The sequence below is a fragment of the Anguilla rostrata genome, chromosome 11 (genome assembly GCF_018555375.3).
Source record: "Anguilla rostrata isolate EN2019 chromosome 11, ASM1855537v3, whole genome shotgun sequence".
NCBI classification, from domain to species: Eukaryota; Metazoa; Chordata; class Actinopteri; order Anguilliformes; family Anguillidae; genus Anguilla; species Anguilla rostrata.
This window is the reverse complement of record NC_057943.1, coordinates 12,102,481-12,119,548: the sequence shown is the minus strand read 5'-3', so window position 1 is coordinate 12,119,548 and position 17,068 is coordinate 12,102,481. Positions and strand designations below refer to the sequence as shown.

Below are 17,068 nucleotides of genomic sequence, written 5' to 3'. Positions count from 1 at the left end.
AAAGCATCAAGAGTACACTTCAGCAAGGCAATATATGAAAAAGGGAACGAGAAAGAGGAAGCAGGCTGTACTTTGCCTGTCAGTTTATTTTTATTTTATATGTTTCATCTTCATCAACACAAATCTGTTTTTAGCACTTCAGAACAGCAGTGCCAATGGGTTATGTGCAGAACGTTGCATCATGACCCTTCAGCTCTCCACACTTATTGATGAGACTGAGAGAATTCTGGAGCCTCATTGGTGGAACTGCCATGTGCTGTCAATCAATATCCTTTATCACACAACAAAGGAGGCTCATCAGACCAAGTGAACCACTGATGTGCATCCTTAATGACACGTTATTAACATTATTAGAAATCACACTCACATTACCATCTAATAGAGGGGATTAAGTGTACAAAGATCTTCCATTTCCTAGTTGATTGATCCTACAGGTAAAGGGACAAGCGTAAGCATTAAGGTGGGTGCCTGATGAGATATATGTGGCTGTCTTCATAAAGCACTAATTTGAAAAATTGATTGTATGACATTTTTATGCAGACTACAAAGTATTCAAAAAATTCAACTGTGCTAACATGATTTATTGGGCCTCATTCACAAAATGTGTACAATCACATTTGATCGTGAACTGTGTATAAGAAATGTGCTAAGAACTGTGTGTTTCCAAGCACATTTCAGCTTTCATCTTTTTTTTCTAACATGTATCTGTCCATGTCTTTTTCCTTATGCTAATCACATGAACAGGATTGTGCATAAAATTTACAAACGGTCAGCATTCATCATCACATACATCGGAAATATGCACAAAAACAAAGGTCTGCACATGGGTCATGAATCCCATATTGGTTTTTCACAGCAACCTTTTTTAGAACAAATGTAAGAATCATTTAATAAACGTTTTGTTAATTAGGCCCATTGAGAATATTATTATTATTATTATTATTATTATTATTATTATTATTATTATTATTATTATGTTATCCAATTAAATAAGCTGATTGAAAATGTAGATGACTTATTCATGTGAAGGTCATTCTGTTTAATTTTTCTCAAGAGCTGGGCAGCCATACATTCTTGTGGCGAATGTAAAACCAATTTTTGCGCATATTATTAAGATGTATACAATGCACAGAGCAGAAGTCCATTCCTGGGAGGAGAGCTTTGCTGTGGTAGAGACACAGCACAGGCACAGTACAAAGGAAGCACAGCGCTAGTCTTCTGGGAGGGCGCAAACACAATCTACAAAATCACATCGCAAACATCACCAATGTGCCCAAAGGGGATAAGAACTCTGAATGGACACCAGAGACCATGAGACCATGCATGCAACTTGTTTCCAGAACTATCCAGCTAACTCAAGCATGCCCACTCTGCTTGTCTGTTACAATGCCCCGGTAGATATTCCATGAACAATGAAAACCCAGAGCAAGTGTTTGGTTGGACATGCTGACCTTTTATGAATCAGCCTGCTAAAGGTGTTTAACATGGGCTGGTCTCAATAATAATAATAAACGGCCTTCCCAGTGTTAATTTCTAGGCTGAAAGACTACATATACAGTAATCCCAAGCCAATTAGATCTATTGTCAGTGTTAAGAAAAAAAAAACTATTAAAAAAATTCACTCTCAGTTAGAAAAAAACTATTTATTCCATTAAAAAAAAGTTTAAAAAAAAGTAAAATAAATAAAAATAATTATAATTTAGTCAGCTTTTTGAACCACCTTTATCGGTTGTTGAGTTATAAGACATTTACATCTAAAGGCAGACCTTCAGACCTTCAAACTGGGTTTATTGATCAACTCTGCAATGTTTTTCTGATGTCGGAATGACGCACTTGGAACATTCCGGCATGATAATTCATTTGCGGCCCTTTCGTATGTAGGTGATGCTGCCTCCATTGATTGTGGGTAAGATGGATTGACCCTGGAAGTATCCCAGGAAGAACTTCCACTAAAGCCCATTAAACAGCTGGTGGTGAATTGTGCAATGTGTAAAAAAAGAAGATTAAAAACTGCCATGAAATATTTTTGCACGACGCCAGATATTTGACATAGATACGGCAGCACCGATCCCCCTTTTAACTAGAAGCAGTGCGCAGCAGCCTTTTTTTTAGTGGAGTACACACATACTGTATCACTGTTGGCTCAGAGAACAATTTAAACCTGCAGGAATTATTCTTGAACTGCAAAACTGCAGCTAATCCAGGAAGGCATAGCAGTCCAACAAAAACACTGTTCAGCACTGGATAGATATAAACAGGAAATATTTTCAATACCTATCTCATGAATTGAGGCCATAGGAACACTTCACTGAGGCCTCAAAACAACTGCAAACCCCCCACTCCCCCCCAAAAAAAAAAACATGAATAAAGGTGCTGTATCATGAAAGAGCAGCAGCAGATATGTATTCCTTTGTCCAGGCATATCCCTGATTGTGTTCACTGCCCCTACTGTTATCTTACTTTCTTATTTGCTGCTTCTTGCTGACTTCGTCCTTTTCAGACTTTGACCAAAGCTGCCCACCGCGCCCCCCACCCCCGGCTAGGTGCATAAGTAATTGTTTACGGCTGCAGGAACTTTAAATTGCTGGACCGCGCCGTGTCTAGCCGGGATTTCTGCTCCGTAATCAAGATCGATGGCGGTCGCCTCTGCCGGAGCGAGGGGCTGGGGGTCCCACATCCAGCCCGTAATCAACTCTGTGCTCCTCAAGGTCTCCAGGACACCACTTACTGCCGCTGGAGCCACGGGGTCAGACAGAGGAGACCACGTCCTCAGCCCCAGTCAATAAGCCTGCTGCTATTGTAGCGGGGGGAGGAGTCGTAAGTGTTCGTTTCCATAGCGGCTAGATTCTGCAAAAAAGGCCTCTGTGCCTCAGCTGTCACCTTGGTGATGCTTTTGTTTTGGGGTGGGGTGGGGGGGGGGGTGGTACGGGGCGAGGTTGGGGTACTCTAGCCACGGCTGCTGTAGACATCAAAGACGTAAATAGCACTGCCTGGGAACTGAACACACAGCACAGTTCCCTAACCACTATGCTACACTGCTACACATACACTGCTCCTAGAATGGCTAAAACTACTATTTACATCCCCAGACTGGCCACTGTGGGGAGCTTGGGGGATGTGTACCTTTGTGCAGGCGAAGGGTGAGTTCTGACACCACACTGTACCATTCCTGGGACCGGGTCAGAGTCTGGGCTGAACAGGCACACAGAACCGCAAACATCGCTACCGCAGAAGGGTCATGAGGAATGAGTGGAGGCGCAGGTTACCCGAAATGTCACGCAGATGTGAGTCAATCTTGTGGAAAGTCTAGATGTAAATTGCAATTCTATGTCATATTACAAAATGCTTCAGCAAGTCCAATTCCAGGTGGGCACCATAAATAACGTCAAACTTTCCAAAAAGCTCAACTTTCCACATTTTGACCTTGAGGAAGATTGCTCTCTGCACAAAGTCTGCACAATTGATTTTTAAAAAGGTTCAAGAAGTTTTATTTTACGGTCGATAGACTTTATATCACACCACAGTGTGGCACAAGAATGATTACTGGATTGGAACAGACTGACGTCCAAGGCTGCAGACAGATTTATCCATTCAAAGCATACTTTGTCTCTTGCCATTATTGGTTAGAGCAAAATAATATCTCTACCTCACATGTATTTGAGGATTAAAAGTTGAAAGAAGACTTTGAGAGTACCACCCACTGCACCTATGTTACTGTTAGTCATACGTCTCTCAATTATTAAACATGGTGAACTCCAAAATTTTACTGCTGAAAAATTTCACCATTAAATGTGAAAGGATATCAATCAAAGTTGTTACGAAAATGCCTTTTTGTCATGAGGTTTTGTCATGATGGTTTCACCATCTGAATAAGGCATGCACTGTAAACATTTTTGTCAGTAACCAGAATTATGAGACTGTCCTTTAAAAATTAATTTTTGCGAATAATACCCAGCGATCTGTGAATGAATGTTCCCTATCAAAGAGACCGTCGTTTGGATCTGGAGCAAATAATCATTATTTTGCCTGGCCTTTCATGAGGTGAGGCAGCATCTGTGTTTGAGTAGCGATCGTGGTGATTACGTCACCTGTGGGACAGAATCTATCCTCCTGCGGGCTTTACGGTGATTCAGAAATCTAAATAAATTCCACCCAGAACTGATTAAGTAATCAAGGAGCGGACAGCGCACCTTGAGCCGCTCAAACACACCTGTCTGAGCATGTTTGCCGTTGTTTGTTTTAATAAGCGGGGTGTAGCAGCTTTTGGCCATTGCAACACTAAACAGAACTAGGCATGAGATAATGCAACTCTCCTAAGCCAGAAGGTTATTCTCGGGAATGTCATATACTGTGCTCTGCAGTGGCTGTGTGCTGCCGTCAGCAGCAGCATTCAGGCATCAGCTGTGGCATCTGTGCGCACGTACGTGAGCAAATCAAATTATCTGAGCCGTCCGCTGCTCACAAAGAAAATGCACGGTATAGACTGAGCACATTAGGTTCTAGAGGACACAGGAAGAATTTATCATGGCATTTAACGTGCGTTAAATGAGCTGTCTAGCTAACTGCCACCCTATGCATTGATTAAACTGTAGACATGTTAACTGGTGTGCACTGTCCCTTTGAAATAAATAAAATAAATAGATTAATAAAAATGAAACATTCAGGTCAGAGAGGAAATGTTCTTTACCTTCAGAGAGGGTATGAGTCTTCCAGGTAGGGTCTAGTTCTCCTGAAGTGCTTGGTTCTGTGGAGAGGGCCTCTCTGAAACATGACCAAAAACAGCACAGTAGTTATAGAGTCTTCAGGGTGTAGCACTTCCAAATACAAAAAATAAGAAGATCAAAGGAGGGGCAAAGACTGCTTGGGTGCACACACACACACACAAGCATGGACATACACACACACACACACATGCACATACACACACACACACAAACACTCGGTGATGGTAAAAGGCCATTTCAAGAGTACACAACAAAACCAAAAGCAATGTATGCAATATACAGAGGAGGTCAATAACCGTATATTTCAGACTGTTCTTTCAACTAGCATAAAGCTTGCATATAATACATGCAATATGCACAAATTCATACAGAGGTCCTCTTGAAAAAATAATTTTGTCTTCTAAATATGATATATGGAAAGTGGTTTTTGTTACTTTCCATTCTTGAAAGAAGAGCTTTAAGACATTTTTGTTCAAAGGAAATAACTGTGTTTGGTACATATCAGAAAATGTAACCTTTTTTTATGTAGAACAGAATGCATCATCAGGAGTGCTTTTGAATTGAACAGTCTTAATACAGAAGCTATAAAAGGTTCCCACAGTCAAGATGTCATTTACCCAGTTTGAATAAATCCTTGAATTTTGAAAAGGAAATGCCTCACAACTGCATGCTTACATTAAGAGCCATATCTGATAATGCATTCCCTTCTTGACAACTCCTCCACCTCTTCTACTTACAGCTTTGAGAAAATTACCATGCAGAAAATAAAAAAGAACACACTGTCGCCCAAACCATGTACTTCATCCCCAAGTGAACTGACACTTTGAGCGATTAAATATTGGTAACACTTTACTTTTGATGTGGGTTTTGTGGCATTTTATAAATCCTTTATCTTGTACTTGTATTAATGTGTGCATACTCATGAAGATTGCTACTCCCCCTTCTATTTTCCATAACATGCTAGGCTTTATACAATGCTACATAACCCCCATCTAAAGTAAAGCATCACCAAAATATTGATGCCACAGAATGCACTAATTATGATGCATATGACCCTGTGGTAGTAGTCTTGAGAGTCTATGACATACTCTACCTGTCTGTTCTTTTACACTTATGACCTTTATGTCTATTTTACAAAATAACAAAGAAGTTCTCACTTCAGTCATTTAATTGATAGCTAAGCAAACAAAAGTCCTATTTCATATTTTGAGGTTAAGTAGAAGGACAGGACTATATGAGTAATGACAGTAATTTATGTTCATACCTCCAGTATGAAAAATGGAAAAACATTAAACACTAAAAATCATAAAGCTAGATGTGTGGTAACATAGATGCTACTGCATAGCATCCGAGAATTATTATCTCAAAACAAAGAAAGAAGCACTTAAAGAGGACAAAAAACAAACAAACTTTGCAACAGTTAGTCTCACGGCACACAGTCTCACGGCACACAAGGAAAACAGACTTTGTCAAACAGAATAACCATACCCTTTGACTTCCCATTTTCACTGTTAGAAAACTGTAACAACTAATGAAACTGAAATGTAGAACAGAGTATATTTCAACTGAAATTGTGACAGCAAGGGGATTTTATGCAGGGGAAAAACCCCCAGACTCAGATTTATAATTCTGGCACAAACAACTCCTAAATATTTAACGAAACATTTCTAAACCAACATGAATATTTTTCCATGAATCTTTCAGATATTCCACTTTCAGACGCACATTAAAGTTGCTTAATAAATAAATTTAAATGGAATATATTCACTTTGGGGACCTTTGCATTTTTTTAAAACCTTTTTTATACCCCATTTGAAAAACATAAAACCCAAAAAATAAAAAATAATTAGAATCCATTATTGTTAAGGACTGTTATGTGACAGAGAACGTTACCAGGCTGGTAGAAAGAGAACAGTCCGTGTGATCTCCTTCTAAAATTGTACAACATGGGGTACAATATGTACGCATTCTAAATAAGAGGGAATCTCAGCAACACTTTCAACCTGAGAATGAGGATAGATTGGGCCCTGAATCCGTATCAAAAGCATTACTCCCATAACCAGCCCAAATAGTAATCTGCTCTGTCTTCTATCTGATTTCTTTTCATGAAAAGTGTGTTTACAGAGTGCTGACATTTTTTTTGCTGACATGGAGTCTTTAGCAGGCCTACAGTCTGCGGCCAAACAATGAGAAATAAAAAAATAGAAACGTACGCAGGACTACCCCCCCATACTGTACCTCTAATGTACGCTTTAACTTCTCGCACAGTTAAAGCGTACTCTAGATTCCAGACTCCCGCTGACAGGAAGTGACTCACGCCATTGGCGACTAAAGAATTTGATACACAGTCAAGAAGCCTCCGCCTAAAAATCTTGCGTTTTCAAGGCTGGGTATATTCATGCATCTTGCTGAGGCTGGGAATAGTACATATGGTAAGTTGCAGAAATCCTCTGGGGTGGAAATGTGCATGACATTGACTTTTTATGCATGAGCATATGCAGATGCATTTCCAAAGAGGTGAATTGAGCGATATGCAAAGTAAGCACAGCACTTGCTGCAGGTCCTGGTGAGTTCTGAGGCACGATAGATGCCCCCGGGGACCAGACAGCACCTGTGTCTCAACATGCAAATGTCAAAACACATAGCAGAACTCTCCAGTCTATTTCATGTATTTGTATGCACTACACCTATGGGTGTCTGTGTGTGTGTGTGTGTGTGTGTGGGAGAGAGAGAGAGAGAGAGGAGAGAGAGAGAGAGAGAGAGAGAAAGAGAGAGAGAGAGAGAGAGAGAGAGACAGAGAGAGAGACAGAGAGAGAGATATATCTGTTTCACCCCCAGGTGTAACCGTTCAACAGCAGGTTGTTTACCTGCTTTTTCCTGAGTGAATCTCCAACACACCGCTGACATAGCAGAGTTAATGATTCACTCCTGCCTGCCTCCCACTGCGGCATGTGGGACCATTGATCTCTTACTCTCCCACCTCCCCTGACCTTCAGAGTCCAGTTCTATCGATGCACAGAGGAGTCTATTTACCACGTTCCATTGAGAGACCTGCAGGAATGCATGCACCTTGGTGTTCTAGTTGAGTGTTAAATTTTGCATTTAAAGGAATGTCTTTTTTTCCATAGTTAAGATAACACAGCCCCTGCTAGTGGGGAGAAACTAATTAACATAAAATGTAATGAAACAATTGCCCTGCCTTACCTAACATGGGTAGGGGAGTGCAATATGCACATATCCTCTGCTTCCCTTTGATTTCTACACACACACTTATGCATGACAACAAGCACAACAGAGGCTTAAATGAACAGCAGTAACAATTCACAATCATAAAATAGCCTACCTTGTCTCATAACCTAGTCCAGTTACATTAATTCCAAAACATGAGCCTTAGTTTCTCAGAGTCCTGACTTAGCATGTCCAAACCCATGATTTTAAGCATGGTGCACATAAGCAAACTTTGTTGCTATCAAACAAAAATGTATGCCTGGTGCATGCAAACCACAGCAACCTTGCTTTAGCTAATGCATTCGATCAATGTCATCTGTGTGATCTGAATTTGTTATATCAAGCAGGGAAGGTGGAGCAAAAATAATCTACCCAATCCTGCTACTCTTTTCAAATTACTCATTAGCTAGCGAGAAATGCCTTTGTAGTCAAGGCAGACTTAAGTGCTACAAGCATTTGGGAGCAGTTAGATAATATTGCATGCTTGGAGTTACATTGGAACATGAAAGAGTTCATTATATATGGCTTTTATTATGGAGTAAAATTATCAAATAAATTGATTAAAAAACAAATTTAAAATTTGCACAAGTAAAAATCATTTTACTGATGCAATGAAATCTAGCAATCAGGGTGATTTTACCAGAAATCATTTGCTGGTATTTAACTCTATTTTTTATTACAGCATATTGCTGGACAAGAAAAAATAACTTTTAAGCAATTTTTCTCAGTTCTACACCCTGGGAAGTTACTGCCTTTTGCCTTTGTATGGCAGTACCACTTACGTTGTTTATTGGCTATCCATAAAATTGTATCTTTATTGGTAAATGTAAAATATGACTCAGATTCTGATTATGGGGGTTAAAATATGTCAAAGCAGAATGATTTACATTTGTTGCATGGTTCCAGGAGGAGCCATTGTCAGTTTGATGCTCAGACCCCCAGTGTATACAAGTCCAGGCTTGGCACAAAAAAAGAAACTCAGCAGATAAATGAACTTGCATTTCCGCATTTTGCAGACACATATTCTCCACATATTTTACAAGCAATCCATTTACACAGCTGGATGTTTTACTGAAGCAATTCGGGTTATGTAACTTGCCCAAGGGTACGACAGAATCACCCCAGATGGGAATTAAACCCACAACCTTACAAGCCCTTCTCTAGCCACTATGCAACACTGTCACCCAGTAACCCACAACAAACGGAAATGTGTGGGTGGGCTGAGTGGGATGGTCTTACCATTACACACTGTGTAATACATATAGCTGTGGTACTGAATTATAAAATAGCATTATAACTTATTCCAATTGATTCATTTTCGTTTTTAATTTAAATATGAGCAGGTATATTTTTACAGTGTCTGTTCGGATATAGTTTATTTTGTGTTGGTGTGCTTGCAGTATCTGCACACAGCCTGGGGGACTAGCGTGCTGCGAATGTTCAGATCATTTTCATTTGCTTCTCACACAAGATCACCACTCAGCTAACCAGTTCCATTTTGAATGAGCAAGAATTAATTACCTCAAACAAATCTTTGGATCCTAGGTTTATTGGGATGTGCACTGAAACCTCAAACAGCCACACTAACAAGTGGTATCGAACCTAATGCCACTATATGTTCATAAGTTTTTCTGTATTGAGCTTACTCTTCCCAGAGTAGTAACATTCCAATATTTACACTACCTTTCCCATGTCTTCAAAAGGCATGTATTTAAACATTTATATATGTATTTTAAAATCCATAAATGCCTTTCTAGAAAGATAACGGCTGAAATCTTCTCAGTTTCTTGTAATAAAACCATTAAAAATAATATATTGACAATTAAAATATCACTAACCAGTGCTGAGATATTGGAGTGAAGTTCTAACTTGGTCTTTAAAGCCAAAACACCCATGCCAAAATAACTGGCAAGTCACGTAACAATTTAGGTTTTTGGTTTTGAAAAAAAAAATGGCTCAGCCTGCTTGTCCAGAACTTTCTGGAATGAGAATGCAGTGAGAGAATGCTGAGGAGAAGGGAAAAGCTGCATACACCCAGTGTGGCTACTTCAGCATCTCCAGAATGCGCTGCAAATCCTGCATGTCACAGTGTGCCTTCTATGGTAACGTCTCTGACTCCGCCTAGCCCATCTAGCACAATAAACTCAGCCCGACAGTGGAAAACCACACTCAGCAGAAATGCTGGGGGCAGACCAGGAATTCTGGTCAGGACAACAGTGGGTCTCTTCATACACACACACACACACAGAACCACTGGCCTACAGCACAGGAAAACCCACACGATCAGGCCACATTTTTACTATTTCGCAGTCATTTTCTGTCATGCCTCAGAAACATGTACAAAAGGCTGGTGAACGACAACCACACCAATGGAGGTTTGCAAGTCTGAAATAGTGGGAGCTAAAACGCACAACTGCCCACAACGTTTTACAATATTAACAAGTCTGATATTGAGGACCCAGCATTGTTCCCAAAGCAGCGTGGAATAACAAGTGATCAAAGCTCAAGGTAATTCATATAGAAAAGCATAAACTGAAACAACTTTTGTGAGACAAACTAATGAGATAATTTCACATACTGTAAAAGTTGTTCAGCACGCATTTGAGTGGTCAGTTGAGTTATTTTCCATTTTTAAAAGTGTTTTATTCCTTAAACGCAAAATGGTCTGAAGGCAAGAACATAGAATGTTCTTGCCTTCAGAAAAGAAAAGCCAAATATGTTGATTATACCGATTATACTGAGTGGAATTGAATATTGACACAATGAATAACAGAGAGGAATTTAGTTTTAAAAGACTGCATTTTCACTTGACAAATTAAATAGAATACAGTCCATAGAAATTGGATCACACAATAATCTTGTCCTGGAGAACACTTTACATGCACTTTGGGTCCTCTTCCCTTTATTACTAGGTTATCTTGCATGTTCATGTCAACAAAGATTCCACCATAGTAACCAACATTTAATCATAACCAGCCAAGGAGAAAGATTGATCTCGGTAGAGAACAAGAGTCCTCAATATCTGTACTTGAGAAGCCCTCTTGCACAATAGATAGAGGGACTGTAACTGAATTATAACCATGTGGATGCCGTCATATGCAGACAGTGCAATGGGAACCAAGCCATTGATGAGATGGGCTTGATGGTGATCCAGTCTCCACAGCCATCAAGCCCTCCCCACAATGCATTGCTATGAGAGGAGAGGACAAAGCAATCACATCATCAGATCTTACATCAGATCTTTTTTTTGTAAAACTGCCAATTGTATGACACAAAGCTGCTTCTCCCCCCCTCTTTTTCTTATTATTAATAGAATAAAACCATTCACTTGATTATACGCATAATTGTTAACAAGTGGTAATGTCCGCTTTTTAAAAGCTTAATGTTTTTCAGTGACAGCAAGAATAGCTTTATAGAGTTCCTTTATGTCAGTCATAACATGATATTTACGGACATAAGAAATAAAGCATCTCACCCTTTTGTAGTCTCAGCAACATCTACATCTGTGGAAAAAAGAGATTTATTATATCAGACTTCCTTTGATGAAAAAGCCAGTTGCTGTGTAAGAGGAGTGTTGCATAATATAAGTCAATTAATCAATGAATCAATTGTTAATCAACTGTAACAAAAAAAGAATTAATAAGTTACACAATGTTATCAATTTGATGTCAGAATGATGAAGCACTGTTAAGCAGTAAGCTCAAAATACACTGGCAAGTCTAACATATGTCATTCTGTAATTAATATTTACCCCACTGGACTTTAAGAAGGCTTTATAAGAAAGCTTTATTTGTCATGTACATATACATGTACATACAGTGAAATTTGTCCTCTGCATTTAACCCATCCTAATTACTTAGGAGCAGTGGGCAGCCACAGTGCAGCGCCCGGGGACCAACTCCAGTTCTGAGGCCAGTGCCTTGGTCAAGGGCAACAGCTAAAGTCTTTGCATATCAACCTGTACATGTCATAATTTTTAAACTACGCGTTAGTGTAACATTCGTAGAAGTTTCTTCATTACGCTTATATATTTGCATGATGAAACATTTATCAAATGTTTGAAACAGAGCTTATTGTAGGGTTCATGCATTCTTCCTCCTCCACTCTCAGACCACTGTTTGAGATCGACTCACACCAACAGAATATCAAGTCTCCCATCTCATTTTTGCATGGCACGTGGCTAACAACATTCCCAAGGGTAAGTGTCTCTCATATGTCAATATTTAAAAAAAGGGGACACCTGTTTGGTTCTCACACCCCGGCCAGGTAGGGCCTTTTGGGACTGTGGACATATAGAGTGGCAAACTTGTAAATGAGGTCAGAGTAATTCACTCTTTCAATTTTTCTCACGTGCACTTAACTTGTGAATTAGGTCACAATAATTCACGCTTAGATTTCCTCACCTGCGCTATTGCTATGGAGAGCTGTGTCAGCATTGTATCCCTCCTGACCAGCAGGGGGCATGCCATTGTTTCTCTGGAGTGTATTTGCTGAGGGTTGCTTCACTGCTGAATCTTCATTTCTGGAGGTCTGGCTTTCTTTTGCATTGGCGATCTCTGCAGTTTCCTTGGCAGCACCAGCACTGTTGTCCTTCACATCTGAGCCATTCGAGGTACTCTCTCCCTCATCGCTGTCCTCAAACTCAAACTTCTCCCCCTGTTCTTCATCATCATCCTCCACCGTCTGATGCTGTGCTTGGAACGTACTGTTGGACATGAGATCTGAAACAGCAACATGGAACCTTGTGAATTTGCAGCAACTCCAAAAGCTTGAGTATGTTCTGATCTGGCTGGTAGCCATGATACACACATACATGCACAGACACACACACACACACACACACACATACACAGAGAAATGTATTTTGCTGTCGTTGAGTCACTGTTTTCCAAAGAAGTCCTCACAACATCAAATTATAGAGAATGCCACGTCATTGTGAGTTATTCCCGGCTAAACTTAATCTGTGAGGTCATTCACAGCCATGGCGGCTGGTGAACTTAAACCAGGCGAGGCAAAGAAATGGATGAGGTCAGTATCCTATCCAGGATTTTGATCGCTTCTATGTGACTTTGATTAACAAGCATGCCCAATTAAATAAACCTCACCCATTAGCAGTTTTCTCTTTTTCACTCAGCTGTTTCTGAGATGTCATCCTATGTCTGTGTGGCATATTAAATAGTTTTGTATGAAAAATCAAAAATAATAATGTATGTAATCCAGTCTATTTCTTTAAATTTTAAATAATGCAGGGTGACGTTTGCAGATGTTCTATAGTACGATGACACCATATTAGACAGGATTAAGATGCTAATGTGCTATCCCTACTCAAATGTCATGCTTTTAAATGTGTAAGTGTAAAACAACCAAAATAAAAAACATACATACAGTCTCAAATAGGTTTTCATCATTTGTGATGTCTCATTGGCTTCTATTAGTTCATGCTCTAATTTGAATTCAACAAGTTGAGTCTCTGTGGTGTGTTTGGAGCAGTGTCAAAGTTTCCTTCCAGTTGTTTAAAGATGTTAAGTTCCACAATTTAAACCATTGTGTGAGTTTATGTGAAGTCAATGAACCCATTCATGAAGAGAAATTCAATTAATTACCAAATTAGTGCAATACATTTTATAACTGGACTGGATTTATAGTAACATGCATGCAGAAATGTTTGGCTGATGTAACTTGGAAGTGTTTGCACTGTTTTAATAGTTATATGCTGTAAGACAGTCTGGACCTTTTAATCCTTATGTTCAGATTACTTGTTAGCACCTGTGAAACTGCTAGCCTGGGTCAAGTATACCCAGGACATTGTTGGGTTTTTGGCAATACAAAAATATTCTATATATTATCTTTATCTGAATTCCAAACAATATAAATGATATATTTATGCTTAATGGTTACCGTTAGCTCTGCTAAATCACTTTTAACAATGATGAAATTATGAATGAAAATGAATGAAAAATGTCGTTCATTTGTAATGATGATGTGATGGTGTTTATTTTTTTAACCAACCATAATGAAGGCATGGTGGAATAAATTATGTTCATATGTGGAAAAATTAAAATGAAAGGTTTTCTTGATGTAGACTATTGCTAATTGTTGTTTTGAACTGAGAAACATTCTCAATATTTCCACCGAACAAAATGCCTGACAACTGTGGGTTACTGGACTGCAGTTTGATTATACGCGATGCATACAGATGAGAAGGTGACTAAAAACCACACGGGGTTGGCAACCATTCGCTGGCACGTCAAGCGCACAAGGGAACTGTGACTTTCATTCTCTTGCGGATATGCAAGTTTTGATTTGCCATTTTTTGGTTTTCTCAAAGTTTTGAATTAAATACTTGTGTTCAAAGACCACTTTGTGTTTATTCGGAAGCCTTTTGTTATTAAAAACAAAAAAAAGTACCACATGAAGTTTTAGGAAACAAAAGTGCATTCTGGGACACTGGGTCAAAACTGGGTCACTTTGGCACAATTTGCATTAGGCTTGCTGGACCCCATGCTGGTATTTTAGGAGACCAGAAAATAGCAGTTTAAATAGGATATGAGTTTAAAAATAGGGCCTTTCTCCTTCCCATAAACAGAATTTGGGTGTGTGCTATTTGCAGTTATTGTTGCCTACCTATGTTGCCTGTCTCCTGGCTATATGATTAAGATGAAAATGTGTTTGTGTCAGGTTTCTCAAACCGCATTCTAGTTGTAAAACCGACAACTAAGCTCTAAGCTTTAACAAAAGAGCAGGATCTGCTGCTTTGAGCGAGATATACAGTTGGATGAAATAAGAAAATTCAACATCGCATGAAAGAACAGGAAGGAAAATCACAACACAAAAACCTCAGAGAAAGCAAGCACTGGCAAACTGTGACACAATAGTTAGCCTTGCTGAACACATATGGCTAACAATGTGAGGAACAATAGGGGAGCTGTTCATGAGTAAGCGGGTGTGTTAGGAACACCCTACAGCCTGGATTCTGTGTCCAGTACTGCCAGGGAAGCACAGTAAACAAAGCAGCTCCATCCACTGTCATTAATCAGCTAATTAAAGCGGCGTCACAAGCCAGGATGATAAATGCTCTAAAACCAATGAAAGAATTCAGCTCTCGTGATAAAAAGTTAAATTAATGATATCACTGGTGTTTGGTGAGGTGGAAACTACCATTGCAATATTGCAGTGTTCTGTTACTGCAGTCTTCTCCAGCAGTGCTCTTTTTCAGTGCTCTTTTATTGCAGTGTTCTGTTGTTGCAATGTTCTCTGGTAGTGCTGTATTATGGAAGTGTTCTGTTGCAGTGCTCTCTTGCAGTGCTCTGTTATTGCAGCTTCCCATTGCAGTGCTCTGCTATTGCGGTGTTCTGTGGTAATGCTCTGTTTTTCCAGTGGGCTCTGGTAGCACTGTATTACAGAAGTTCTCTCTTGCAGTGCTCTGTTATTACAGTTTTCTGTTGCAGCACACTCTTGTTGCAATGTCAGTTCAAACATGGCAGGGGATTAGCTCTACTTCCCTATGCCACTGCTACAGGGGAGTAAATGCACAGCTGAGGAGGGATTAGAGCCATAAGCAAGCAAGCATATGGCAGGCCAAGGGTTTCACCTTAAATGAATATGGATGAGGAAGGGCCAGGTCTCCCAAGTTATTCCTCTGTAGTTATTTGTCCTGCATCAATACCCTACCTGTGCGGCAGGTGTAAACCACTAAAATAGAATAAATCCCCTGAATCACAGAAAGCACGGTTGGTTCACTGTCTGTTCAATGGTCACCACCCACCCAGCCCAGGTTACGTAACTGTCTGAGCTCATGTGACAGGACAGTATAGAACAGTGCTTCCCAACCTTATATTGTGAATCATGAACTGCTCTTCAGGTTTTGAAGCTTAGAAAAACGATGAAGGGGGAAAAAGACATGATAAATATGACACATTTACAGAAACAGTTACTGCTTGCTGATGTAGGGGCTGGAACCTGGAGCAGTGTTGAGTGGACAGGTGCGGGTCAAGCGCGTGTGACATATGGTGAAGCCGCCCCCGATCCTTCCTGATGCGGCATATGGCCAAGCTGGTCAAAACTCACCTTACTCCAAACCCTCCCCCCACACCAGCTCCTCTTTCCCAAGCCTCCTGGGCAGGGGGGTTAAAATGCTGTGCTAAGCTGAACGCGATGGGCGTGTGTGCTTCCTAACTTCCTCTTGAGCATGCAACCACCATCAGGGATTTAGCCGCAGGTTCAGTGGTACTGAGACACGCTTGTGTGCAACAGGCGTGTTTGTCTGGAGGGTGCCCAGCTCAGCGAGGAGTGGGATTGATTGGTTCTTACTGCGTGCTGTGTCATCGCTGTGGTCACATGCTGCAGTGACTTGCGCTGCTTTTATGGTTATGGTCATATGCCCTAAAGACACTGCATTGCCTCAAACCTGTGCCCAGTGAAACGCCCCAACATACACGTTCACTTATGTGGATTGCAGCACGTGTCCACTACTTGTGACCATGCTAGTGTAACAAAAATGTGAAAACGTTGTCTTATGGCAACAATCATGGGAAAAGAAGCGTTACAGTAACAATTGTGTTATTGTAACAGTTGCATTGACAAGGGGGGTTACTGTAACAATCGCAAGGAAAAGAAGAGTTATTGTAACAATTGTCAGGAAAATAAATGTTACTGTAACAACCTTGAGAAAGATTGGAGGGGAAGCATTTTGCGCAAAGCACTGTGGTTTGAAAACTCTGATTTATTTAATGTTTTCTAATTTTAGAAATAACTGAAATTCCATCTCCCACAAAAGCTGTTCTCAAATACTATACTGTCATTTCCCCCCTACTTTATAGCAATATCCATAGTCCAAATGAAATGCCACAAAAGTTTTCGAACTTCTGCATATCTGCGCACAATAATGCAGTAATCTCACCAAATCATTTATCTCTGTCATAGGAAGGAGTCCACTCACAGGCAATCAAGAAATAAACTCTGGCTCCAGCTTTCCAAGATACCATCTGTTTCTCATTCTGATTACAATGAAACTATTTCCTATGATGAGAGAACTGTTGCTGGAGATTGCTTTGTTTCGCACACCCAAGGGAAATGACGACATTCTGTGTGGGATGTGCTGGGGGGGGTCGGAGGGG

At 40.1% G+C, this 17,068-nt stretch overlaps 1 protein-coding gene across 1 annotated transcript in view; it reads right to left on the bottom strand.

Annotated features, from left to right (window-relative positions):
* The window catches only part of arhgef10lb (Rho guanine nucleotide exchange factor (GEF) 10-like b), a 93,868-nt gene that overhangs the window by 69,854 nt on the left and 6,946 nt on the right, over positions 1–17,068 (bottom strand). Inside the window, 3 exon segments of the mRNA XM_064297959.1 lie at positions 4,688–4,761; positions 11,428–11,455; positions 12,356–12,673. Coding sequence (XP_064154029.1) covers positions 4,688–4,761; positions 11,428–11,455; positions 12,356–12,673 — 420 coding nt within the window.